The 25,755-nt window shown below is 42.5% G+C and overlaps 1 protein-coding gene and 2 pseudogenes across 2 annotated transcripts; all 3 read right to left on the bottom strand.

Annotated features, from left to right (window-relative positions):
* Positions 1 to 5,372: 5,372 nt before the first annotated feature.
* Positions 5,373 to 13,997, bottom strand: LOC115179178 (complex I assembly factor TIMMDC1, mitochondrial-like). 2 transcript variants are annotated; one of them, XM_029740535.1, is made up of 6 exons: positions 13,887 to 13,974; positions 9,359 to 9,361; positions 7,100 to 7,181; positions 6,443 to 6,551; positions 5,877 to 6,065; positions 5,373 to 5,797 (listed from the first exon to the last, which is right to left on the bottom strand). In XM_029740535.1, exons 4-6 carry the CDS (start codon positions 6,529 to 6,531, stop codon positions 5,659 to 5,661), a joined length of 417 nt encoding a protein of 138 aa, XP_029596395.1. In that variant the 5' UTR covers positions 6,532 to 6,551; positions 7,100 to 7,181; positions 9,359 to 9,361; positions 13,887 to 13,974; the 3' UTR covers positions 5,373 to 5,658. The 2 variants fall into 2 exon arrangements, with proteins under 2 accessions (XP_029596395.1, XP_029596396.1); XM_029740536.1 differs by lacking the exon at positions 9,359 to 9,361 and having other exon boundaries at positions 7,100 to 7,178; positions 13,887 to 13,997.
* Positions 13,998 to 14,039: 42 nt separating this feature from the next.
* On the bottom strand, positions 14,040 to 15,131 carry LOC115179177 (complex I assembly factor TIMMDC1, mitochondrial-like; annotated as a pseudogene).
* An 812-nt stretch (positions 15,132 to 15,943) lies between these two features.
* On the bottom strand, positions 15,944 to 24,488 carry LOC115179179 (protein O-glucosyltransferase 1-like; annotated as a pseudogene).
* Between the last annotated feature and the right edge of the window lie 1,267 nt (positions 24,489 to 25,755).

Raw genomic sequence — 25,755 nt, 5'->3', positions numbered from 1 at the left:
AAGTGGAATGAGAGCTCTGCAGTCTCTGGGCGAAAAACAGCAGGGGTTTTTGTGAGTGGTCCTTCTGGGAACAATGACACCGAGGCGCGCGTGCACAAGGCGACTCCATTTTTTTCTTTCAGTGTTTGTAAGAATACATCGTCGCCCGGTTGGAATATTATCACTATTTTACGAGAAAAATATCATCAAAAATTATTTTAAACAGCGTTTGACATGCTTCGAAGTACGGTAATGGAATATTTTGACATTTGTTGTCACGAAAATCCCCGGCGCGTCACCCTGCAGATAGTGACTTGAATGCACGAACAAAACGGAGCTATTTGGATATAACTATGGATTATTTCGAACCAAAACAACATTTGTTGTTGAAGTAGAAGTCCTGGGAGTGCATTCTGACGAAGAACAGCAAAGGTAATCAAATTTTTCTTATAGTAAATCTGAGTTTACTGAACGCCAAACTTGGTGGGTGTCAAATTAGCTAGCCGTGATGGCCGGGCTATCTACTCAGAATATTGCAAAATGTGCTTTCACCGAAAAGCTATTTTAAAATTTGACACCGCGATTGCATAAAGGAGTTCTGTATCTATAATTCTTAAAATAATTATGTATTTTGTGAACGTTAATCATGAGTAATTTAGTAAATTCACCGGAGGTTTTCAGTGGGTATGCTAGTTCTGAACAAAACATGCTAATGTAAAAAGCTGGTTTTTGATATAAATATGAACTTGATTGAACAAAACATGCATGTATTGTATAACATAATGTCCTAGGAGTGTCATCTGATGAAGATCATCAAAGGTTAGTGCTGCATTTAGCTGTGGTTTTGGTTTTTGTGACATATATGCTAGCTTGAAAAATGGGTGTGTGATTATTTCTGGCTGGGTACTCTCCTGACATAATCTAATGTTTTGCTTTCGCTGTAAAGCCTTTTTGAAATCAGACAATGTGGTTAGATAAAGGAGAGTCTTATCTTTCAAATGGTGTAAAATAGTCATATGTTTGAGAAATTGAAATTATAGCATTTTTAAGGTTTTTCGTATTTCGCGCCAGGCGCTACCATTGGATATTGGTGAGGCGTTCCGCTAGCGGAACGTCTGTCCATAAGAGGTTTTAACATGTTTATAATATTTTGACAATAGTGACAGCATGTAAGACAATTTATGATATAACACAATGGATGGCTAATTAATCATTCGTCATACTGCATTGATATTTGATATTATTTATAACGTGTTACGCTTTGTTTTGTTTTGATTGAATGTTTTGCATGCCAACGGTGGTTCCATGTGCTGTGCCTAGGAATGAAGACAAAAGAGTTCAACAGAGTAAAGAACACAAACTGGAAGTGCAGTCTTTGTTGTTGAAAATGTCTGCTATACCCCATCCACACTGAAGAGGCTCTGAAATGTACATCAACCAGGGATAAAGAGGAAGTTAACACTGTGAAATGTTTCATACTTAATTGAAGTTAAGTGTCTGTTGACATGTTGGAAAAGATTGAAGGTCTACAATTTCTGCTTAATTTGTTAATATTACATTTTTATTCATCGATTTACTGGCCACCATTACTGTGGTTACATGTTCAGTATATGTCTTGACCAGCAAACCCACTGCAGCCTACCTCACTAGCTCACTCTCCATCCCTGCTTTGGACAATTAATAGCATGACTCTCGTACTTTGCCCTTTTCCTTTATGGTTGATATTAACGACGGAAGGAGATATTATCTGTCTCTCCTATTGTGTTCCGCTGTTAAATACTGTGGAAAAATAAAAAACAGGGAAAATAAATACTTAGAACTACCAATTATTGTTGATAAATATTAAAGAAAAGGGTAAACACAACACTGGACTGAACCCCTAATTGTCAAATTAATATTAATGTGCAACAATATAGAAGATACATGACTAGAGGTTATGCAATAATGGGTGTATTTCCACTGCATGCTTCTTAGGTGTGTAATTGACATGACCAAGGAGCTATTGCAAATTTTACATTTAGAAAAATTCATGTAAAATCATGTGAGAGGAAAATGGACAAACTAAAGGGTGTGCAATGTGTAGGCCTACTGAGTGGACATTCTGAACCTTGTTTGAAGTCACCAGGTCACATGACCAAGGAGCTATTGAAATTCTACATTTTGAAAAATTAATGTAAAACCATGTGAGATGAAAATGGGCAAACTAAAGGGTGTGCAATATAGAAGGGTAGTCAGTGAACATTCTGAACCTTGTTTGAAGTCACTAGGTCGCATGACCAATGAGCTATTGAAATTTACCCCTCTACCCCTATTATGGGGGCTGAGTCATTGGCTTACTGGTGTTCTGCCATGCCGTCCCTGGGAGGGGTGCGTCACTTGAGTGGGTTGAGTCACTGATGTGGTCTTCCTGTCTGGGTTGGCGCCCCCCCTTGGGCTGTGCCGTGGCAGAGATCTTTGTGGGCTATACTTGGCCTTGTCCCGGGATGGTATGTTGGTGGTTGGAGATATCCCTCCAGTGGTGTGGAGGCTGTGCTTTGGCAAAGTGGGTGGGGTTATATCCTACCTGTTTGGCCCTATCCGGGGGTTTCATCGGATGGGGCCACAGTGTCTCCTGACCCCTCCTGTCTCAGCCTCCAGTATTTATGCTGCAGTAGTTTATGTGTCGGGGGGCTAAGGGTCAGTCTGTCACATCTGGAGTATTTCTCTTGTCTTTTCCGGTGTCCTGTGTGAATTTAAATATGCTCTCTCTAATTCTCTCTTTCTTTCTTTCTTTCTCTCTCTCGGAGGACCTGAGCCCTAGGACCATGCCTCAGGACTCCCTGGCTTGATGACTCCTTGCTGTCCCCAGTTCACCTGGCCGTGCTGCTGCTCCAGTTCCAACTGTTCTGCCTGCAGCTATGGAACCCTGACCTGTTCACCGGACGTGCTACCCGTCCCAGACCTGCTGTCCCAGACCTGCTGGAACCCTGACCTATTCACCGGACGTGCTACCTGTCCCAGACCTGCTGTTTTCAACTCTCTAGAGACAGCAGGAGCGGTAGAGATACTCTCAAAGATCAGCTATGAAAAAGCCAACTGACACTTACTCTTGTGTTACTGACTTGTTGCACCCTCGACAACTACTCTGATTATTATTATTTGACCATGCTGGTCATTTATGAACATTTGAACATCTAGGCCATGTGCTGTTATAATCTCCACCCGGCACAGCCAGAAGAGGACTGGCCACCCCTCATAGCCTGGTTCCTCTCTAGGTTTCTTCCTAGGTTTTGGCCTTTCTAGGGAGTTTTTCCTAGCCACCGTGCTTCTACACCTGCATTGCTTGCTGTTTGGGGTTTTAGGCTGGGTTTCTGTACAGCACTTTGAGATATCAGCTGATGTAAGAAGGGCTATATAAATAAATTCGATTTGAAATTTGAATGTAAAAAAACTTTGTACTTTGTTTACGCTCCCTAACTAATTCAACTTGGAATACAAAATGCTGCTCACATTTTCACGTTTATTAGCTTTGGAAAGCGAATTAATGTCCAAATCGTGAAAATAAGACCTGTGCAATGTTGTGCACAATTTTTCCAACATCATGACACTTATTTGGAGTCTGTGGCTCAGTGGTTTGAAAGCTATTGAGGTTTGAAAGCGCGAATATCCGCCGAACATCCAACTTGAAACTGTCTTTACCTCGGTTGAGACAAGGAACTGACAGTGGTGAGGTTTTCAACTGCACAAAATTGGTCGGTTTTTATTTGCATTTTCTCACGTTACCGCTGAGCTTGCTTTTCTATAGACACCTACCTTTCCAATGTTATTGCGGGTGCAATGGGCTTGCCCTATACAGAGATCCCATTAGCTTTGACAGCTTTACCTACACACTGTAGGCGTAGAGATGTTATACAATCTATGCAATGTACAGCAGCATGCATTATTTTGGTAAAATATGTTTTAAAAGCCTGTCATCATTTTGTCTAAAACATGCTGCCCAGTGCCCTGAAAATAAATTCCATACATTCCTAATGCCATTCCAATTATTTAAATTGGACTGTAGGCTAGCCTTCAGCTGGGAGGTGAAGAGGAATGCATTTCTTTAGTAATCTCTCCCTGGAACAAAAGGAGACACTATTGCATTGCATTTCAACAAAAACGAATTTGCATAATCACGCTTACATCACTTGTTGATCTGAGGAGATTCCCTGATAGGACATGAAATGTATTTCATTCAGATGATGGGGCGGCAGGTACTGGTTAGTGTTGGACTTGTGACCGAAAGGTTGCAAGATCGAATCCCCAAGCTGACAAGTTAAAAATCTGTCGTTCTGCCACTGAACAAGGCAGTTAACTCACTGTTCCTAGGCTGTCATTGAAAATAAGAATTTGTTCTTAACTGACTTGCCTAGTTAAATAAAGATAAAATCCTAACTTAATGACACACTAAAGCACATAGCTGTAACCGATCGTCACTGACCAAACCTTTAAAGTAGAATTAGAATGTTAGCTGTGGCTATATGTTGTTAGTCTGAGTCCTGTTCCGAGCCCCAGCTGTTACCGTGCCACATCTTGTTTACAGCAGGGGCAGAGGCTATGGTTGACCTAGTTGCTGCTGACAAGCCTAGGGGCCATCATCACAGACATGGAAACACACACACACACACACACACAGATTGTAATTGAATTTGTATGTTTCTAGACACACGCCCCACTGTGATTAAGAATGAATAAAGCAGGTAAATTCCATGCTAACAGAATGCTGAGACTCCGATTTTTACATTCTAAATGCTTAACATTTTTACAAAGATGCATTTACTTGAACAGTGCAGATGCAAAGTTTGGGAACAGAAAGACGGCACAAACAGCACAAACCGTTCTTCTGTTACCAAACTTTGTATTTGCACTGTTCTTCAAATGTTTTTGTAAAATGTTCAATGGAAATTGTTAAAAGTCGTCCTTGTGCATAGAGTTTTATGGTTTGTTTAACTTTGCAATCATTGGTTTTTGTTTGGCATACATTTTAAATTGAAAACTCTCGGCATCATTACCGTGGAATTGCCGAGCAGTCGGATGCTGGATCATTTATATGAACATAATGGCAATGTGATTGCGTCTTAACCTACACACTGGGCAGCAGGCAGCCTAGCGGTTCAGAGCGTTGGGACAGTAACCAAAAGGTTGCTGGTTTGAATCCCGAGCTGACTAAGTGAAAAATCTGTTGATGTGAGCTTGAGCAAGACACACCCCTAAGTTGCTCTGGATAAGAGCGTCTAGCTAAATGACTAAAATGTAGTGCTTTTCCTCAAAGTTCTTCTGAATAATGGGACCACAACTCCAGACCCACTGGCTCTCAGCCTCATGTACTTCGCACACGTCATGACTAATGCAGTGAATTTCAGACCTGAAGATAGTGTGTCATTATTGCCATTTATATTAAACATGTTGGAAATCATTTAAAAGTTCCAGACAAAGCAATCACATTTACAGTATAAATCATAATACAGCATCAATACATATTTTGTTGAGCGAATAAGTAGGTCCCCTTTTCCATTCAACAGAAGTAAACAGAATAGAGTAGTCAACATCAACAGAAACAACAGTATGTCCCCAGGGGTGAGGAAAGTCCCACCCACCATTGTCTGTCTGTGAGGATGGCTATGATTGGTATCTGAGTATTTCAGCTGCTGTCATTGGCTGTCAGTCCTGGGCCACGGACTCGTTCCGTGGTAAACCGAGCAGCTCCTGGATCTTCTGTATGTCCTTGTCTACATCCTGGGTCCGCCCACTGCTGCTCAAATCACCAATCAGGTCATCCGTCAACTGCAAACGGGAACTCCTTGAGGGCGTTGGAAAAAGTGAGTGAATACTTGGAGTAAAAAAGTGTGTGTGTTTGTTTTGATGCCCATGCAATATACCATTCTGCCAGTTGTAGTTCATACAGATCTCTGCGCTCCCTCCTCCTCCTCCTCCTCCTCCTCTCCCAGACCGTTTCTCCTGCCAATCCCTGCATGGCGATGATCAGAGCTCCAGCCAATCCCTGCATGGCGATGATCAGAGCTCCAGCCAATCCCTGCATGGCGATGATCAGAGCTCCTGCCGGCACCCTGACAAGAGATGACATGAGCCGAGCTGACATCACCTTCATTCCAACATGTCAATGTTCTGCGTCACATTAAATTCTGTCACTGTGGCTGTCACTTACTCTCAGACTGTTATACAATACAGAGAGTTTGGCCAAGTTCAGAGATGGACGCCATGTTGCTGCCTCTCTGAGCATTTCCCGTTATCGACTACACCTCTCATTCCAACCCCCTTAAACTCAGTTTAGCATGAAGAGCTGTGGTGGCTATCACTCACTTAGTAACCCGCCCCGCCCCTATCACCTCATCCATGTGTCAGGACTATGAAGGAGGTAGGGGCAGACATTTGGAGCGTGATGTGTTATCTGATTAGCTGCCTGCTTTCATCCCCCCACACCCACCTTGCACCTGGCTGAGGCTGTGGGTGCTCCCGGGACTGTTTGCACACATCAAACACACAGTCCAGGTGGCTGGGCACTGAGGCAGACATGGACAGCGCTCTGCTTCGCTCTGGAGACACAGCAACATGGATGTTGGATCACATACAACCAGTCCATTACTACACTAAAAACCTTCACTGACACATTAGATATACATACAAATCAAAAGGGGGAAGAGAGGCAGGAGAGGAAAAGGATGGAGAAGACAGGTGAAGAGGAGAGAAGGGACTAGTGCAGCAGAGATAGAGGGGGCTGGATGGAGATGAAAGGCTGGCGTAACAATGGGTTGGTAAAAATAGAGGGGCAGCTGCTGCCTTGGCCTCCCTCCCTGCTCTACTGCCCAAAACACAACCCTCTGCAACGCACATGAGTCCCTCTGGCACACAGCGCATGGCTAGGGGGAGGGCAGCTGGGTAGCAGAGGGGTTGCAGGGAGGGGGCGCAGCTGGCAGCCAGAGACTTTCTTCTCACATTCTTCAGGCTTCATAGTTCATAATTTACCCTGCAGTATCTGGCTCCCTCAAACCTCTTCTCCACTGTAAACACTATTAGTCCAGGTAACCACTTTGTTCAAAACCAGTCCGTTATTTTGCCACTGAAAACCCTTATATCATCTCACCCCATGGTTGCTCCTATGGCCGTGCCTGCCACCAGTCCCCCGAGACCCAGGTTCAGCCTGAATAGGCCTCCTGTCACAGCTGCTCAAACACACACAGGCAGGAATGTCATACTCACACATTTACAATAATCACACTGTGCCTTCAGAAAGTATTCATACCCTTGACTTATTCCACATTGTTGTGATACAGCCTGAATTCAAAAGAAACAATTCTCACCCATCTGAACACAATGCCCCATAATGATAAAGTGAAAACATGTTTTTAGAAATTAGCAAATGTTTTAAATGAAATACAGAAAAGTATTCACACTCGTGTCAATACTTTGTAGAAGCACCTTTGGTGGGGATTACAGCTTTGAGTCGTGTTGGGTATGTCTGGATCAGTTTTGCACATCTAGATTTGGGGATTTTCTCCCATTCTTCCTTGCAGATTTTTTCAACCTCTGTTAAGTTAGATGGGGAGCGGTGGTGTATTTCCACAGATTTTCAATGGGATTCAAGTCTGGGCCACTCAAGGACTTTCAGTCTTGTTCTGAAGCCATTCCAGCATTGCTTTGGCTGTCTTTTCCCCAGTCTAAGGTTGTTTGCAATGAAGCAGGTTGTCATTAATGATTTGCCTGTATTTGTCTCCATTAATTGTTCCCTCTGTTCTTACCAGTCTCCCAGTCCATGCCACTGAAAAGCATCCCCATAGCATGATGCTGCCACTACCATGCTTCACGGTAGGGATGGTGTTAGATGGGTGATGAGCTGTGCCTGGTTTTCGCCAGACATAGCGCTTTCCATTCAGGCCAAATCATCAGACCACAGAATCTTTTGCCTTATGCTCTGAATCTTTCACGTGCCTTTTCGCAAACTCCAGGCGTGCTGTCATGTGCCTTTTTCTCAGGAGTGGCTTCCGTCTGGCCACTCTCCCATAAAGCCCAGATTTCCCAATGATGGAGACCGCTGTGCTCTTGGAAATGTTCAACACTCTAGATTTTTTTTAATACCCTTCTCCAGATATATGCCTCCTCACAATTCTCTCTCGAAGATTTACTGTTATGCACTGTCAACTGTGGGACTTTATATAGAGAAGTGTGTTTCTTTCTAAATCATGTCCAAACAATTGAATTGGCCACAGGTGGACTCCAATCAAGTTGTAGCGACATGTCAAGGATGATCAAAGAAAATTGTATGCATCTGAGCTCAATTTGGAGTGTCATAGCAAATGGGTGTGAATACTTATGTAAATTAGGTGTTTTTCATTTTCAACAAATTTGCTGAAATATCTTAAAACATGTTTTCACTTTTTCCATTATGGGGTATTTATTGTGTGTAGATGGGTGACAAAATATATTTAATCCATTTTTAATTCAGGTTGTAACACAACATGTAGAATAAGTCAAGGGGTATGAATACTTTCTGAAGGCACTGTAGGAAAAGTATATTCATTATTAGCGTTTTCTTATCTAATAAATTATATAATTAATTAACTATATATATATATATATATATATATATATATATATATATATATATATATATATATATATATATATACACACACCAACAATTATTTCACTAGGACCCATTTATACTAAAACACTATCATAATGACATTTTCCTAAATCACAAGACTCATATACAGTACCTTCAGAAAGTATTCAGACCCCTTGACTTTTCCCACATTTTGTTACATTACAGCCTTATTCTAAAGTGGATTAAATAAATAAATATCCTCAGCAATCTACAAACAATACCCCATAATGACAAATCAAAAATATTTTTTTTTTGTGCAAATGTATTCAAAATAAAAAACAGAAATGCCTTATTTACATAAGTATTTAGACCCTTTGCTATGAGAATCAAAATTGAGCTCAGGTGCATCCTGTTTCCATTGATCATCCTTGAGATGTTTCTACAACTTGATTGGACTTGGGGTGGCAAGTAGCCTAGTGGTTAGAGCGTTGGACTAGTAACTGAGAGCTCGAATCCCCGAGCTGACAAGGTAAAAAACTGTCGTTCTGCCCCTGAACAAGGCACTTAACTCTATACCAGGCGGTGTCAGAGGAAGGCCCTAAAAATGTTCAAAGACTCCAGCCACTCTTGTCATAGACTCCATTCATCTTTCCCTCGATCCTGACTAGTCTCCCAGTCCCTGCTGCTGAAAAACAGCCACACAGCATGATGCTGCCACCACCATGCTTCACCATAGGAATGGTGCCAGGTTTCCTCCAGACGTGACGCTTGGCATTCAGAGTGATCCTTGATGAAAACCTGCTCAAGATCTCAGACTGGGGCAAAGTTTCACCTTCCAACAGGACTACAACCCTAAGAACACAGCCAAGACTGGTTGCATCACTGCCTGGTATGGCAACTGCTCTGCCTCTGACCGCAAGGGACTACAGAGGGTAGTGCGAACGGCCCAGTACATCAAAGACTCCAGCCACCCTTGTCATAGACTGTTCTCTCTGATGCCGCACAGTAAGCGGTACCGGAGCGCCAAGTCTAGGTCCAAGAGGCTTCTAAACAGCTTCTACCCCTAAGCCATAAGACTCCTGAACATCTAATCAAATGGCTACCCAGACTATTTGCATTCCCCCCTCCCTTTTACACCACTGTTACTCTCTGTTGTTATCATCTATGCATAGTCACTTTAATAACTCTACCTTCATGTACATATTACCTCAACTAACCAGTGCCCCCGCACATTGACTCTGTAGTCCATGTCTCGCTATTGTTATTTGACTACTGCTCTTTTATTTCTTGTTACTTTTATTTCTTATTCTTAACTGTATTTTTTTTTAAACTGCATTGTTGGTTATGGGCTCGTAAGTAAGCAATTCACTGTAAGGTCTACACCTGTTGTATTCAGCGCATGTGACTAATAAAATTTGATTTGAAGACAATGCAGGAGTGGCTTCGGGACAAGTCTCAATGTCCCAGACAGAGCCCGGACTTCAACGCCGATACCGATTATTGGAGGACCAAAAAAAAAACAGATACCGATTAATCACCTGATTTTTTTATTTGTAATAATGACAATTACAACAATACTGAATGAACACTTATTTTAACTTAATATAAACTTCAATAAAATCAATTTAGCCTCAAATAAATAATGAAACATGTTCAATTTTGTTTAAATAATGCAAAAACAAAGTGTTGGAGAAGAAAGTAAAAGTGCAAAATGTGCCATGTAAAAAAGCTAACGTTTAAGTTCCTTGCTCAGAACATGAGAACATATGAAAGCTGGTGGTTCCTTTTAACATGAGTCTTGAATATTCCCAGGTAAGAAGTTTTAGGTTGTAGTTATATATTGTAGACTATCTCTCTATACGATTTGTATTTCATATACCTTTGACTATTGGATGTTCTTGTAGGCACTTTAGTATTGCCAGTGTAACAGTATAGCTTCCGTCCCTCTCTTCGCCCCTACCTTGGCTCGAAACAGGAACACATCGACAACAGCCACCCTCGAAGCATCGTTACCCATCGCTCCACAAAAGCCGCGGCCCTTGCAGAGCAAGGGGAACAACTACTCCAAGTCTCAGAGTGAGTGACGTTTGAAACGCTATTAGCGCGCACCCCGCTAAATAGCTAGCCATTTCACATCGGTTACACCAGCCTAATCTCGGGAGTTGATTGAGCCGTTTATGACTTCAAGCCTATGCTTGAAGCACAGCGAAGAGCTGCTGGCAAACGCACGAAAGTGCTGTTTGAATGAATGCTTACGAGCCTGCTGCTGCCTACCATCACTCAGTCAGACTGCTCTATCAAATAATAGACTTAATTATAACATAATAACACACAGAAATACGAGCCTTTGGTCATTAATATGGTCGAATCCGGAAACTATCATTTCGAAAACAAAACGTTTATTCTTTCAGTGAAATACGGAACCGTTCCGTATTTTATCTAACGGATGGCATCCCTAAATCTAAATATTCCTGTTACATTGCACAACCTTCAATGTTATGTCATAATTATGTACAATTCTGGCAAATTAATTACGGTCTTTGTTAGGAATAAATGGACTTCACACAGTTCGCAACGAGCCAAGCGGCCCAAAAAGCTGCATATACCCTGACTGCTTGCACGGAACGCAAGATAAGTGACACAATTTCCCTAGTTATAAGAAATTCATGTTAACAGGCAATATTAACTAAATATACAGGTTTAAAAATATATATTTGTGTATTGATTTTAAAGAAAGGCATTGATGTTTATGGTTAGGTACACATTGGTGCAACGACAGTGCTTTTTTCGCGAATGTGCTTGTTAAATCATCACCCGTTTGGCGAAGTAGGCTGTGATTCGATGAGAAATGAACAGGCACCGCATCGATTATATGCAATGCAGGACACGCTAGATAAACTAGTAATATCATCAGCCATGTGTAGTTAACTAGTGATTATGTTAAGATTGATTGTTTTTTATGAGATAAGTTTAATGCTAGCTAGCAACTTACCTTGGCTTCTTGCTGCCCTCGCGTAACAGGTAGTCAGCCTGCCACGCAGGCTCCTCGTGGAGTGCAATGTAAGGCAGGTGGTTAGAGCATTGGACTAGTAACCGGAAGGTTGCAAAAACGAATCCCCGAGCTGACAAGGTAAAAATCTGTCGTTCTGCCCCTGAACAAGGGGGTCAGTTAACCCACCGTTCCTAGGCCTTCATTGAAAATAAGAATGTGTTCTTAACTGACTTGCCTAGTTAAATAAAGGTGTAAAAAAAAAGTTTTTTTTTAAAAATCGGACACAATCGGTGTCCAAAAATACCGATTACCGATTGCTATGAAAACTTGAAATCGGCCATTCCGATTAATCGGTCGACCTCTACTCTGGAGAGACGTGAAAATAGCTGTGCAGCAACATTCCCCATCCAACCTGACAGAACTTCCCAAATACAGGTGTGCCAAGCTTGTAGCATCATACCCAAGAAGACTCAAGGCTGTAATTGCTTCCAAAGGTGCTTCAACAAAGTACTCAGTAAAATGTCTGAATACTTATGTAAATGTGATGTTTCTGGTTTTGCTTTGTCATTATGGGTTATTGTGTGCAGATTGATGAGGGAAAAAAACAACTTAATACATTTTAGAATAAGGCTGTAACCTAACAAAATGTGGAAAAAGTCAAGGAGTCTGAATACTTTCCGAAGGCAATGTATACAGTACCAGTCAAAAGTTGACACCTACTCATTCAAGGGCTTTTCTATATTTTTACTATTGTTTACATTGTAGAATAATAGTGAAGACATCAAAACTATGAAATAACACATATGGAATCATGTAATAACCAAAAAAGTGTTAAACAAATCAAAATATATTTAGTATTTGAGATTATTCAAACTAGCCACCCTTTGCCTTGATGACAGCTTTGCACACTCTTGGCATTCTCTCAACCAGCTTCATGAGGTAGTCACTTGGAATGCATTTCAATTAACAGGTGTGCCTTGTTAAGTTAATTTGTGGAATTTCTTTCCTTCTTAATGCGTTTGAGCCAATCAATTGTGTTGTGACAAGGTAGGGGTTGTATACAGAAGATAGCCTTATTTGGTAAAAGACCAAGTCCATATTATGTCAAGAACAGCTCAAATAAGCAAAGTGAAACAACAGTCCATCATTACTTTAAGAAATGAAAGTCAGTCAATCCGGAAAATTTCAAGAACTTCGAAAGTTTCTTAAAGTGCAGTCGCAAAAACATCAAGCGCTATGATGAAACTGGCTCTCATGAGGACCGCCACAGGAAAGGAAGACCCAGAGTTACCTCTGCTGCAGAGGATAAGTTCATTAGAGTTACCAGCCTCAGAAATTGCAGCCCAAATAAATGCTTCACAGAGTTTAAGTAACAGACACATCTCAACATCAACTGTTCAGAGGAGACTGCGTCAATCAGGCATTCATTCGAATTTCTACAAAGAAACCACTACTAAAGGACAACAATAAGAAGAAGAGACTTGCTTGGGCCAAGAAACATGAGCAATGGACATTAGACCGGTGGAAAATGTGAGATTTTTGGTTCCAACCGCCATGTCTTTGTGAGAAGCAGAGCAGGTGAACAAATGATTGCCCCATTTGTTGTTCCCGCCAGGAAGCATGGAGGAGGTTTGATAGTGTGCTTTGCTGGTGACACTGTCGGGTGATTTATTTAGAATTCAAGGCACACTTAACCAGCATGGCTACCACAGCATTCTGCAGCGATACACCATCCCATCTGGTTTGTGCTTAGTGGGACTATCATTTGTTTTTCCAAAGTACAATGACCCAACATACCTCCAGGCTGTGTAAGGGCTATTTGACCAAGAAGGAGCGTGATGGAGTGCTGCATCAGATGACCTGGCCTCCACAATCACCCGACCTCAACCCAATTGAGATGGTTTTGGATGAGTTGGACCGCAGAGTGAAGGAAAAGCAGCCAACAAGTGCTTGGCATATGTGGGAACTCCTTCAAGACTATTGGAAAATCATTCCTCATGAAGCTGGTTGAGAGAATGACAAGAGTGTGCAAAGCTTTCATCAAGGCAAAGGGTGGCTACTTTGAAGAATCTCAAATATGTAATATATTTTGATTTGTTTAACACTTTTTTGTTTACTACATGATTCTATATGTGTTATTTAATAGTTTTGATGTCTTCACTATTATTCTACAATGTAGAAAATAGTAAAAATAAAGAAAACCCCTTGAATAAGTAGGTGTGTCCAAACTTTTGACTGGTACTCTGTGTCTTATGAATTATTACAGTAAAGTAATTGAATAAGTGTGGGTGTGTATAATACATTGAGGCATCCTCTCCATTTGAAGTAACTCACCTCCTGCTGCGTAGTGGCTAAGGGTATACTTGTCTCTGCACACAGACAGGCCTGTGCTCACAGAACACACACACACACACACACACACACACACACACACACACACACACACACACACACACACACACACACACACACACACACACACACACACACACACACACACACACACACACATACACAGAGAGAGAGAGAAAGAGCAAGAGAATCAACCAATGTTAATCAGCACAGGAGAACAAACTAATATAGTGGCCACAGAGGAAAGAGTCCCATAGTCATGTAGTCATTGTTTACTGGAATAATGTGACGAAGGCTGCCACTCTCCAGCTCCAGCCGTACCTCACAAAGCCCCGGATGGCTGCGTTATGGGCAGAACGCTGGGGGAGAACAACGACAACACAGAGCCTCCATCAACACAAGACAAACATAAAATACGAATTAGACAGACACAATGTGCTTTCGCTGCACTTGGGAAAACGTATACAAAAGCATTGACATCGTATTGCATTTATGTAGTGGCCTGCTGTTAATTCACAACCGCAGACACTCACCACAGCTTCCCCCCGGCTGTGGTATATCTCAGCCTGGTGGAGCAGGATGAACCTCTCCCTGGCGTGCCAGGGGGCAGGCAGCCCTCCGTAGATCATGCCAGCCAAGGAGGCAGCTAAGATACTCTTCACCACGCTGGAGAGCTTCTCTGGATACTTCTGCATTTCACTGGGAACACAGGGAAGGGGTGTATAAACAAACTTTAAAATCAAATAGAGAATTTTTAGACCATTTTTAAAAGCCCAGTAAGGCAAGGAGTCTTATGCTACACTAGAAGTCTGGAACCTTCTAAACTAACTGGAACCTTCTAAACTCAGTGCAGGCTGGAAAACTCATCCGCTGCACTGATAAGCAATGGGGAGCGCTCCCTGATGGTCATGGGTTTACTCAGCTAAGCCACAGACAATAGGAGAGAGGCGTCACAGTCATAACTTACTCCCTGTCAAAGAGATCCTTGATGCGGTCCCATCCAGTGTCTGGGAACTCTGGGGAGGGGATCCGATCTGTACCGGGGCAGGCGTCTCACTGTCAGCTGCATGGACCCTGGGGAGGAGGCGCCCCAGGGAGGGCATGGCTAGCTGGAGGAGACCCCACAGTGGTCCGGTGCAGAGGCTGCCTACTGACATGGGGCTGGGGACACCCAGGGCAGTTCAGGAGGATGCATCATGAACGCTTCACCAGTAATGGGAGCTGGATCTGAGAACACAGGGCCAGGAGCTAGGATGTTACAGCTAATCCTTTTGCTAAATAAATGTCCTTTGGGCAGATGAATAGAGAGCAAATGGACAAAATACATACACAGTGTAACAGCTGTTTTAATACCGCATCTGACATTGCATAGTCATTGGTGATATATGCATATTATGTACTGTATGAAGTAGAGTGTGCAATATTCTAAAATCGAATACCTACTGTACATTTCCAGGGATGGTATTTAATGTTATGGAACTTTAACACTTGCTGGAACATTGACAAATAATGTCTACACTGGTTGGAAGTTATGACATATAGGTCAACAACACCCAAGCCGAAGTAAAGGTGACCACTTATGTAGCTATCGTACGAAGCAGACTGAACGACAAAACGATACAATGTTACGTTTGCATTCAAATGGAGCAGGTGAGGTGGCACGGTTACCAAAGACGGTGCATGTCTTCACCGTAACTTCCAAGTTATCAAAGCATATTGTTCCATGCAAAGAAGCAGCGAGATAAGGGGGATTCATCATGCTAGCTGTGTAAGCTAACTTGTTCAGCAGTTCCGTGCTTTATGAAGCAAGGTCTATTATTTGTCTAACGTAGTTAAGCATAGTTATATTACAGACTACGTTTGAACAGTTAAATTGTTTACTGAGTATTTTACCTATTTAATCTGAAATGTCCTTGTAGTTGGTATTTTCCACCGGCACACCGCTGAACTGCTAGCTGGTAAATTGAAGATATCTAGTTGGAGAGCACCCCCTTCAGGTGGAGGACCAAATATACACATTATTGGGAGACCATTCTGAATTGACTTGAGATTTGAATGGTTTATTAGAGGTAAAAATGATACATTCGATATAAAATGTTATTGCATCATATCACAACATTGTCATTGTGTTTCATGCCAAAAATACCATCAATTACTATTAATTAAAGGCCAACAGACAAACCAAAACTATTCCACTGACTTCGCAGGTGAATCAACCTGCCCATGATATTACCATCTCTGTGCATACAATACTCTGACTAACCATGAAGATCACGTCATATGTTTTGACCACAAGCTGAGCATAGTTTTTTGGCATTGTACCTCTTACTCAAGACAATACACAGCACAAAGTACCTTACATACGTGTGTGCCACAGCTGTAGAATCAGAGAACTAACACATACATTCTACAATGGGAATACTAGAACATATTCAACATTTCAGTGCCATTATGGCTTATACTCATCTTCTCCAAGGCAGGTCCAAGTAAAGAAGTATAATGACAGTGTGTTTGACAACATGGCATTCTACATTAATGAATAACATTCTATTGGCACTGAGTGTAGTTATTTACTGCTTAATATGTAATGTTTCAAGCTACATCATATCAGTATATGGCAATGGTAGTGCATTGTTCTTCTTAAACAGAGGCAACACTCTGAGGTGAGGAGTGTTTTGGTTGCGTTTGTAGTTGAATGGACCACGGGCAATAAAATGGAAGATGTAAGTATCAACTCCTGAGCAGCATACAGGGCTTCGGTCACCCACTAGAGGGCAGTACGGGAAAGCAGATTGAAAATTGCCTTTTCGGTGTAATTTCCCAGAAACAACAAATTTCATTGATTTTTCACACAATTTCAGTGTGGGGTGAGATAGCAGAAATCAGTTGATGGCAAACGCTATCAAGCTCTTCCTAAATCCTCTACTCTAAGTTCCTTTCGAGGCGTAAAGTCACTGATATTTTGAGCATGGAAAGACTAAATACCAGGCCTGGGTTAAAATACATGTGTGGCCCGAATCAACTACTTCTATTGGAATTATTTTAAAGTACTTTCAAATAGTTTCCTATAAATAGCCTACTATTTGAAAGTACTGTATTTTCAGAGGGGTTGGGTTAAATGCAGAAGACACATTTCAGTTGTATAACAGAATAGGTATCCCCCTTTCATATACTAATTTAAACAAGAACAACAAAAATCTAATACCTGGGCTAAATGCATGGGAGTGTATTTGAGTATTTTCAAATACTTTTCAAGTGTATTTCCAAACACATTCCAATATTCAACTACTTGTCTTTTCAAAGAAAAATATATTTGAAAGTAATTATAATACCCTAAACAGTATTTCAGCCCAGGTCTGCTAAATACAAACTGTAAACTGTGCGATAGAACCAACATATACAGTATCCTACTCTTTCTGTCTGCTAATCCCAATGGTAATTTCAATCCCAAATAGCCGCTTTCTTTTTACAGCGTTTTTCCAACTCCTAAATCGTCTATAACACAATACTTTAAAAAAGGTACTCTATTACATCTAACCCTATGGAGAATCAATGGGAAGACCACAGCCTAAATGTGAAGACCAGCAATTCCTCATTCTAAGACCAGCATTAGGGACATTAATAAGCAGTGTGAACAAATATCAATCTGCCGCTATCCATTGACTGGATCTCCATATAGTCCATACAGAGTGACCCCCCCTCTGGCTCGGTCACAGTTCTGTCCTCCCATGCTTGTGGATGACCTGATTGTAGTTAGTCCTCCTCCGGAGTTTATACTTGAGCAGCCCACCAAACTCAGTGAGGAGTCTCTCCCAGTAACACGACACGTCCTCCATCCTCAGGTGGTCCAGGATGAACCGTTGACCCCTGGAGGCAGAGGCTGGTCAACTAACATAAGTCAACAATATCAATAGTCTGATTATTTAGCATGCTGCTGTACAAGCTGTGAGAAAGCAGACAGACTGGTTACATTAACTATAGCCATTCTTTCTAGTTCACAACCCAGCTTGTTACCTAATGGGAATCTCTTGAGCGATTTCATCGTTTTCATTCAAACTGTAGCAGTTCCCTGGTAAGACAGAAATAGGGGACATCACTATAGATATAACAGAGAACATTCAGATATTAGACAAACCACATATTTCACTACATTACCCATGGAGCAGGTTGACAGTTGAACAGGTGAACAGTTATGACACACAGCCAAGCCAGACAGGTCACCTGAGGTCAGAGAGGTCCTGTTTGACAGGGATGTAGTGTACCCGGGGCAGCAGCTGGGGATAGAAGAACTCCAGGATGGAAAACCAGAGAGCCACACAGGAACAGGTGCTTGAGGCGGAAGCTGGCCGCCACACCCCGGAAGTTGAACAAGTACCTGAGGGGTTAGAGGTCAGATGATGAGGTAGGAATTGTGGTGGAAATCACAATGTGTACAGGGTAGTCCTGTGTGGCTCAGTTGGTAGAGCATGGTGTTTGCAACGTCAGGGTTGTGGGTTCGATTCCCACGGGGGACCAGTACGGGGGGAAAAAAATGTATGAAATGTATGCATTCACTACTGTAAGTTGCTCTGGATAAGAGTGTCTGCTAAATGACTAAAATGTAATGTAAAAATGTAAGGATAAAGTTAACCCTGTCCTTGGTAATTGGTAGTCTGTAACAGGTGGGGCCACAAAGGTGAGTTAATGATTTGGAGCCCTGGCCTGACGTGCAAATGTAACTGACGCTGACGATGCACACCTGTAGTGTTTCATACCATAGCTGAAGGTTTAAGATAAATAACCAGGGTTAATTAACAGACCTTTGAAACAGGTAACGGAAGTTTCCCTCTCAAGTCATGAAAACCAGGGCCATGTTTTCTCAGTCAATCTAAAAATCTCTGAAGCTAAAAACATTTTTTTTTCTAAATAAGTCTAATTTTATCCAGGCTGACCTGGAAAATGCCAGTGAGTGTCAGAGAGTGACACCACATCTGTGCACTTGATGGAAAACATTGTATACACAAAACCAAGCGCAATGCAATTCCACCATAATATCTTGTTCTTACTTGTATTGACAGTGCTCCTCCAGGGGAATCTCCTGAGCTGGTGGTCTACCTAGCGTGTCCTAAGAAAAAAATAAGAAGATATTGAACAGTTGTTGATATTGCGGTTGAAAAATATAGCACTGCTCTATAGCACTAGCCAAGTGGTTAGAGCGTTGGGCCAGTAACCGAAAGGTTGCTCGATCGAATCCCCGAGCTGACAAGGTACATTTTTTTTTACAAAAATTTAAAAACAGTTGTGCTGCCCCTGAACAAGGCAGTTATCCCACTGTTTCTAGGTCGTCATTGTTAATAAAAATGTGTTCTTAACTGACTTGCATTGTTAAATAAAAAAGCCACTGTCACACAGGCATTGGCAGTTCCAGACGGACCTTCTCAGACTTCCAGGCCTGGTTCTTGGTGTACTCAGCATCCACCAGGTCTGGAGCCTCTCTGGACAGAAGGACCAGGGGGTTCTTCTCAGGACTAGTCCTGGAGCCTCTGAAGAATCCTCTGGACTCCTTCCTCTTCCAGGGCCACTGTGCAGAGTGTTTGTGAATAACAGAGAAAATGATCTGGTAGTATAAAATACAAATGTTTCCTTGTAACACAAGTAGGTCAAACCTACTTTATGAGGTCCCATCGTCCTAGTCCAGTGGGATATATGGGCCATACCGCCGGGCCCCCCTCCCAAAACGTCCAGGCAGGATACATGCACACAACACACTTTCATTTTACACTAACAAATGCCATCACATTGGACAACACTCTTTTACTACTTCCAACAAATATATCTAATTTACAAAAGTAAAAACATATTTCTAAATAACATAAACAAGCAACACTGTTGTGTGTGTGTGTGATGAGGACATGCATGGTCACAGAGCTGACCTTACTGAAAGACTGGACAGGCAGGATAGGCTGCACCCAGCCTGGCACCTGAGGGTAGTCCCGCACATTCACCACCATCTCCACGTCTGGCAACTTGTCAATCACCTGCAGGATGAAGTGCTCCACCCCACTACACCTAAACCAATCAGAGAGACAGGCGGCTGAGACATGACACTACACCTAAACCAATCAGAGAGACAGGCGGGTGCGACATGACACTACACCTAAACCAATCAGAGAGACAGGCGGGTGCGACATGACACTACACCTAAACCAATCAGAGAGACAGGCGGCTGAGACATGACACTACACCTAAACCAATCAGAGAGACAGGCGGCTGAGACATGACACTACACCTAAACCAATCAGAGAGACAGGCAGGTGAGACATGACACTACACCTAAACCAATCAGAGAGACAGGCGGGCGAGACATGACACTACACCTAAACCAATCAGAGAGACAGGCAGGTGAGACATGACACTACACCTAAACCAATCAGAGAGACAGGCGGGCGTGACATGACACTACACCTAAACCAATCAGAGAGACAGGCGGCTGAGACATGACACTACACCTAAACCAACCAGAGAGACAGGCGGGTGCGACATGACACTACACCTAAACCAATCAGAGAGACAGGCGGGTGCGACATGACACTACACCTAAACCAATCAGAGAGACAGGCGGGTGAGACATGACACTACACCTAAACCAATCAGAGAGACAGGCGGGTGTGACATGACACTACGCCTAAACCAATCAGAGAGACAGGCGGGTGTGACATGACACTACACCTAAACCAATCAGAGAGACAGGCGGGTGAGACATGACACTACACCTAAACCAATCAGAGAGACAGACGAGACATGATGACTGTATCATATTAACTAGCTCGCTACTGATATAGGCCTAAAGATAATAAATGTTACTAAATGATCTACCACTAATTAATGGATCACATTTATCATACAAAACCAGGGTCTGATTTCTAAGTTTGATGAGAAACACTTGCACACACAAACTCAGATGTGTACACAGACTAATTGTAATGTTTTGTTTCCTCACCTGGCTGGGAACATGCAGTTCGGTTCAGTTTACCATTAATGATTTGGTAATGGGTGCCCACACCACGACGGAGCGTGTCCGACATGAGCTCCTCAGACACTCCCTCTCTGATTGGCCGTAGGTCATCATTCAAGACACTGGATGGATTGAGGACAATGGAGAGAGAATGAAGGATCTGCTCTAACAAGGTAACCAATGGCTTTTTGTTAAAAAGCTGAAACCCTTTTGTATAGCAATATTGTTTTCATGGGGAGCAACATCTGTTCTCCTGCATGCATTACCTGAGATGGCAACTGCAGTTGTATGGGCTGCAAGGCTTGTATTGTTGTGTGGCTTTGGTGATCTTTTCAAGGTATATCTGCCACCTGCCACCATTACCTAATAAAACAGAGCTTGTTAGGCAAAGAGCATGCACTTCCTGGACTACTGAGATACCGATCAGTATGCATGATTGCTTACACACTGAAAGCCTGTGGCAAAGGCTACTTACACTGCCTTGGGTTGTAAATATGGGATAAGCTGCACACTAGTATTTAGAAGAGACTGAGGTCAGGAAAGGCAACCTGGTCTCAGAGCATTTCGTATTATTCTGTACATAAATCTAAGACACTCCATTTCATATGATATGTTACAAATTGCAATTAATGATATGTTACATATTCCAATTTGTTGTGGCTAACATTAGCTAGGTGGTTAACTTCAGCTAGAGGTTTGGGTTAAGGTTAAGATTTAGGGTTAGCTAACATTTTAAGTAGTTGCAAAGTTTCTAATTAGCTAAAATTGAACTTGATGAGATTCGAACACGCAACCTTTGGGTTCCTCGACGTTTGCGTTATATGCCCACCAGACCATCCACCCTCCTTTAGTTTTTACCTTGAGTAACCTTCTGTCTTATGTAACGATACCAAATGTAAAATACTGTATTTTGCTAATTTAGTATGTCGGATTTACATTTACTTTGTTACATCTAGTCTATGAGACCAGGCTGGGAAAGGTTAGGGTAAACATCAGATAACCCGAAGTAACGTTACTACAAGTAACGAAGCTAGCACCAATTAGCCTGGAGCTAGCCCATGCTAGGCCCATATCCCAGCTAGCAGAAGAAGCCCAACAGCCACTCCTGGTCTATAATACCCTTTTTGCCAACTGGCCCGAACCCCCTTCTACTGCCGGTACGGGGCACGGAACCCCACCGATCCTTCACGACTGGACTACCGACAAAAAGGGCTCGAGGGGGTACTCAAACTGGCTCCGCGGCACTGCTAGCCACGGCCCGCTAACGTTAGCTGTCTAGAGCACACCGGACGGTTAGCTTAAGAGGCCCATCGGACAAATTCTTCGGCCACTATACCTATTTTTCCAATTGGCTTGGTTTACCACACGGAGCCCTACTGATCCGTCTGCCGACATATTCAGCACGAGGGGGCCACAACACACTTTCTTCCATCGCGACATCCTAAGGCCCTTCTGCTAGCTGCTAGCCCCGGCACTCTAGCTGCCTGAAGCCACTCACTGGACTCCCATGATTACTCGGCTACGCATGCCTCTCCCGAACGTCAATATGCCTTGTCCATTGCTGTTTTGGTTAGTATTTATTGCCTTATTTCACTGTAGAGCCTCTAGCCCTGCTCAATAAGCCTTAGTGAACACTTTTATTCGACCTCCAACACATTTGATGACATCACCTGGTTTAAATGATATTCCTAGAGACAATATCTCTTTCATTGTCACTCTATGCACAGCTTTACCCCCACTGTATTCACATCCTACCATACCTTTGTCACTACATTATGCCTTGAATCTATTCTACCGTGCCCAGAAATCTGTTCCTTTTACTCTCTGTTCTGAACGTACTAGGCGACCAGTCCTTTAGCCGTACCCTTATCCTACTCCTCCTCTGTTCCTCTGGTGATGTAGAGGTTAATCCAGGCCCTGCAGTGCCTAGCTCCACTCCCATTCCCCAGACTCTCTCATTTGTTGACTTATGTAACCGTAAAAGCCTTGGTTTCATACATGTTAACATTAGAAGCCTCTTCCCTAAGTTTGTTTTATTCACTGCCCAAGCACACTGCCCACCCGGATGTCCTAGCCGTGTCTGAATCCTGGCTCAGGAAGACCATCAAAAACGCTGAAGTTTCCTTCCTTACTATAACATTTTAAGACAAGATAGAACTACCAAAGGGGGCGGAGTTAGCCTGCAGAGTTCTGTCTTACTATCCAGGTCTGTGCCCAAACAATTCGAGCTTCTACTTTAAAAAAAATCCCCCTTTCCAGAAACAAGTCTCTCACTGTTACCGCTTGCTATAGGCCACCCTCTGCCCCCAGCTGTGCCCTGGACACCATATGTGAACTGATTGCCCCCCATCTATCTTCAGAGCTCGTGCTGCTAGGTGACCTAAACTAGGACATGCTTAACACCCCGGCCATCCTACAATCTAAGTTGATGCCCTCAATCTCACACAAACTATCAATGAACCCACCAGGTACAACCCCAAATCTGTAAACATGGGCACCCTCATAGATATCATCTTAACCAACTTGCCCTCCAAACATACCTCTGTTGTTTTCAACCAAGATCTCAGCGACCACTGCCTCATTGCCTGCATCCGTAATGGGTCTGTGGTCAAACGACCACCCCTCATCACTGTCAAACGCTCCCTAAACACTTCAGCGAGCAGGCCTTTCTAATTGACCTGGCCGGGGTATCCTGGAAGGATATTGTAGGATCAGTAGAGGATGCCTGGTCATTCTTTAAAAGTGTCTTCCTCACCATCTTAAATAAGCATGCCCCATTCAAGAAATGTAGAACCAGGAACAGATATAGCCCTTGATTCTCTCCAGACCTGATTGCCCTTAACCAACACAAAAACATCCTGTGGCGTTCTGCATTAGCATCGAATAGCCCCTGTAATATGCAACTTTTCATGGAAGTTAGGAACCAATATACACAGGCAGTTAGGAAAGCTAAGGCTAGCTTTTTCAAGCAGAAATTTGCATCCTGTAGCACAAACTCAAAAAAGTTCTGAGACACTGTGAAGTCCAGGGAGAAAAAGAGCACCTCCTCCCAGCTGCCCACTGCACTGAGGCTCGGAAACACTGTCACCCCCGATAAATCCACTATAATTGAGAATTTCAATAAGCATTTTTCTATGGCTGACCATGCTTTCCACCTGTCTACCCCTACCCCGGTCAACAGCCCTGCACTCCCCACAGCAACTCGCCCAAACCTCCCCAATTTCTCCTTCACCCAAATCCAGATAGCTGATTTTCTGAAAGAGCTGCAAAAGCTGGACCCCTACAAATCAGCCGGGCTAGACAATCTGGACCTTCTCTTTCTAAAATTATCTGACGAAATTGTTGCAACCCCTATCACTAGCCTGTTCAAACTCTCTTTTGTATCGTCTGAGATTCCCAAAGATTGGAAAGCTGCAGCGGTCATCCCCCTCTTCAAAGGAGACACTCTAGACCCAAACTGTTACAGACCTATATCTATCCTACCCTGCCTTTCTAAGGTCTTCGAAAGCCAAGTTAACAAACAGATTACCGACCATTTCGAATCTCACCATACCTTCTCCGCTATGCAATCTGGTGTCAGAGCTGGTCATGGGTGCACCTCAGCCATGGGTGCACCTCAAGCTTTATCTTGGCCAGGTCGCAGTTGCAAATGAGAACTTGTTCTCAACTACCCTACCTGGTTAAATAAAGGTGAAATAAATTAAAAATTAAAAAGTGCCAGACCTGTTGCATTACATTAACTAACCTAACAATTTGTGCCACACAGTTAATCAAATTCCTATTCTTTAAAAAGGGGTGCCTTGGGAAAACTCTGTATCCAATATTGATACAGAGACTTCTGCTAAAAATGAAGAAAAAAATATATTATTTCGCATGCATCCAGTTGTTTCTACTTGCTACGTTAGCTAACTTAGTTTGTTAGCTAACGTTAACTGGGCTAGGATGAATGGGAACTCCTGAGATTAATTCGGTCATGCAATTTCAGTCCAGCACAGCCCTACAAAAATGTACATATTCCATATCTTTATTGTTGCCTGATCCCGCCACGCTGAAATCAACTACACAAAACTGTAAAGTTAGAAGAGGGATCAAGGGGCACGGCAGCTTCATTTTCTTCGCTCAGACAGTTAGCAATGACTGATGCTTGGTCAGCCTCTAGTTTGGTCTGAAAACACTTACCGTAATTACAGGTATTGACGTATCTCCCTGTAATATTGGGACCATACGCGCATTTTGTGTGTGTTCCGTCACCCTGGTCTCAAAGACTAGATTTAACAAAGAAAACGTAAATCCGAGACACCCAAATTAGTATGATATGTAATGTAGGTATAGTTACATAAAACAGGTTACTAAAAGCTACAATATGTATTTTTTTGGGATGACCTGACAAAATTCACCTAGAAACGTGAGTTATAAATGTTGAATGCAAGTATAGAACGCGGTAGATCTGTTCTATGCGTTATTTCTAGGCTTCTCCTTCTTAAGTTTCGTTTTTGCATCTTTTACTTTCGGTGTTGTACACCAGTTTCAAACAGCTAAAAATACAATATTTTTGGTTTTGGAAATATATTTCACAACGATTTAGATGGTACAATGAATCTCTACACAATGACTGCTTGTTTTGTTACATAAACTGAAATTAGGCGAACTATTATAATTTTAGCAACCAGGAAATGGAGGAGCGATTTCTGCATAGTGCATCTTTGAAGAAGCACTATGCAGAAATCGCTCCTCCATTTCCTGGTTGCTAAAATTCTAATAGTTTGCGTAATCTCATCACGGATAACTTTAGCATTTTAGCCACTTTGCAATACTTACAACTACTTTGCAACTACTTATCATGTTAGCTAACTTTAA

This window comes from Salmo trutta, chromosome 39 (assembly GCF_901001165.1).
Source record: "Salmo trutta chromosome 39, fSalTru1.1, whole genome shotgun sequence".
Taxonomy (NCBI): Eukaryota; Metazoa; Chordata; class Actinopteri; order Salmoniformes; family Salmonidae; genus Salmo; species Salmo trutta.
Note: the sequence above shows the minus strand (reverse complement) of the source record. Positions and strands in the feature narration are given on the sequence as shown.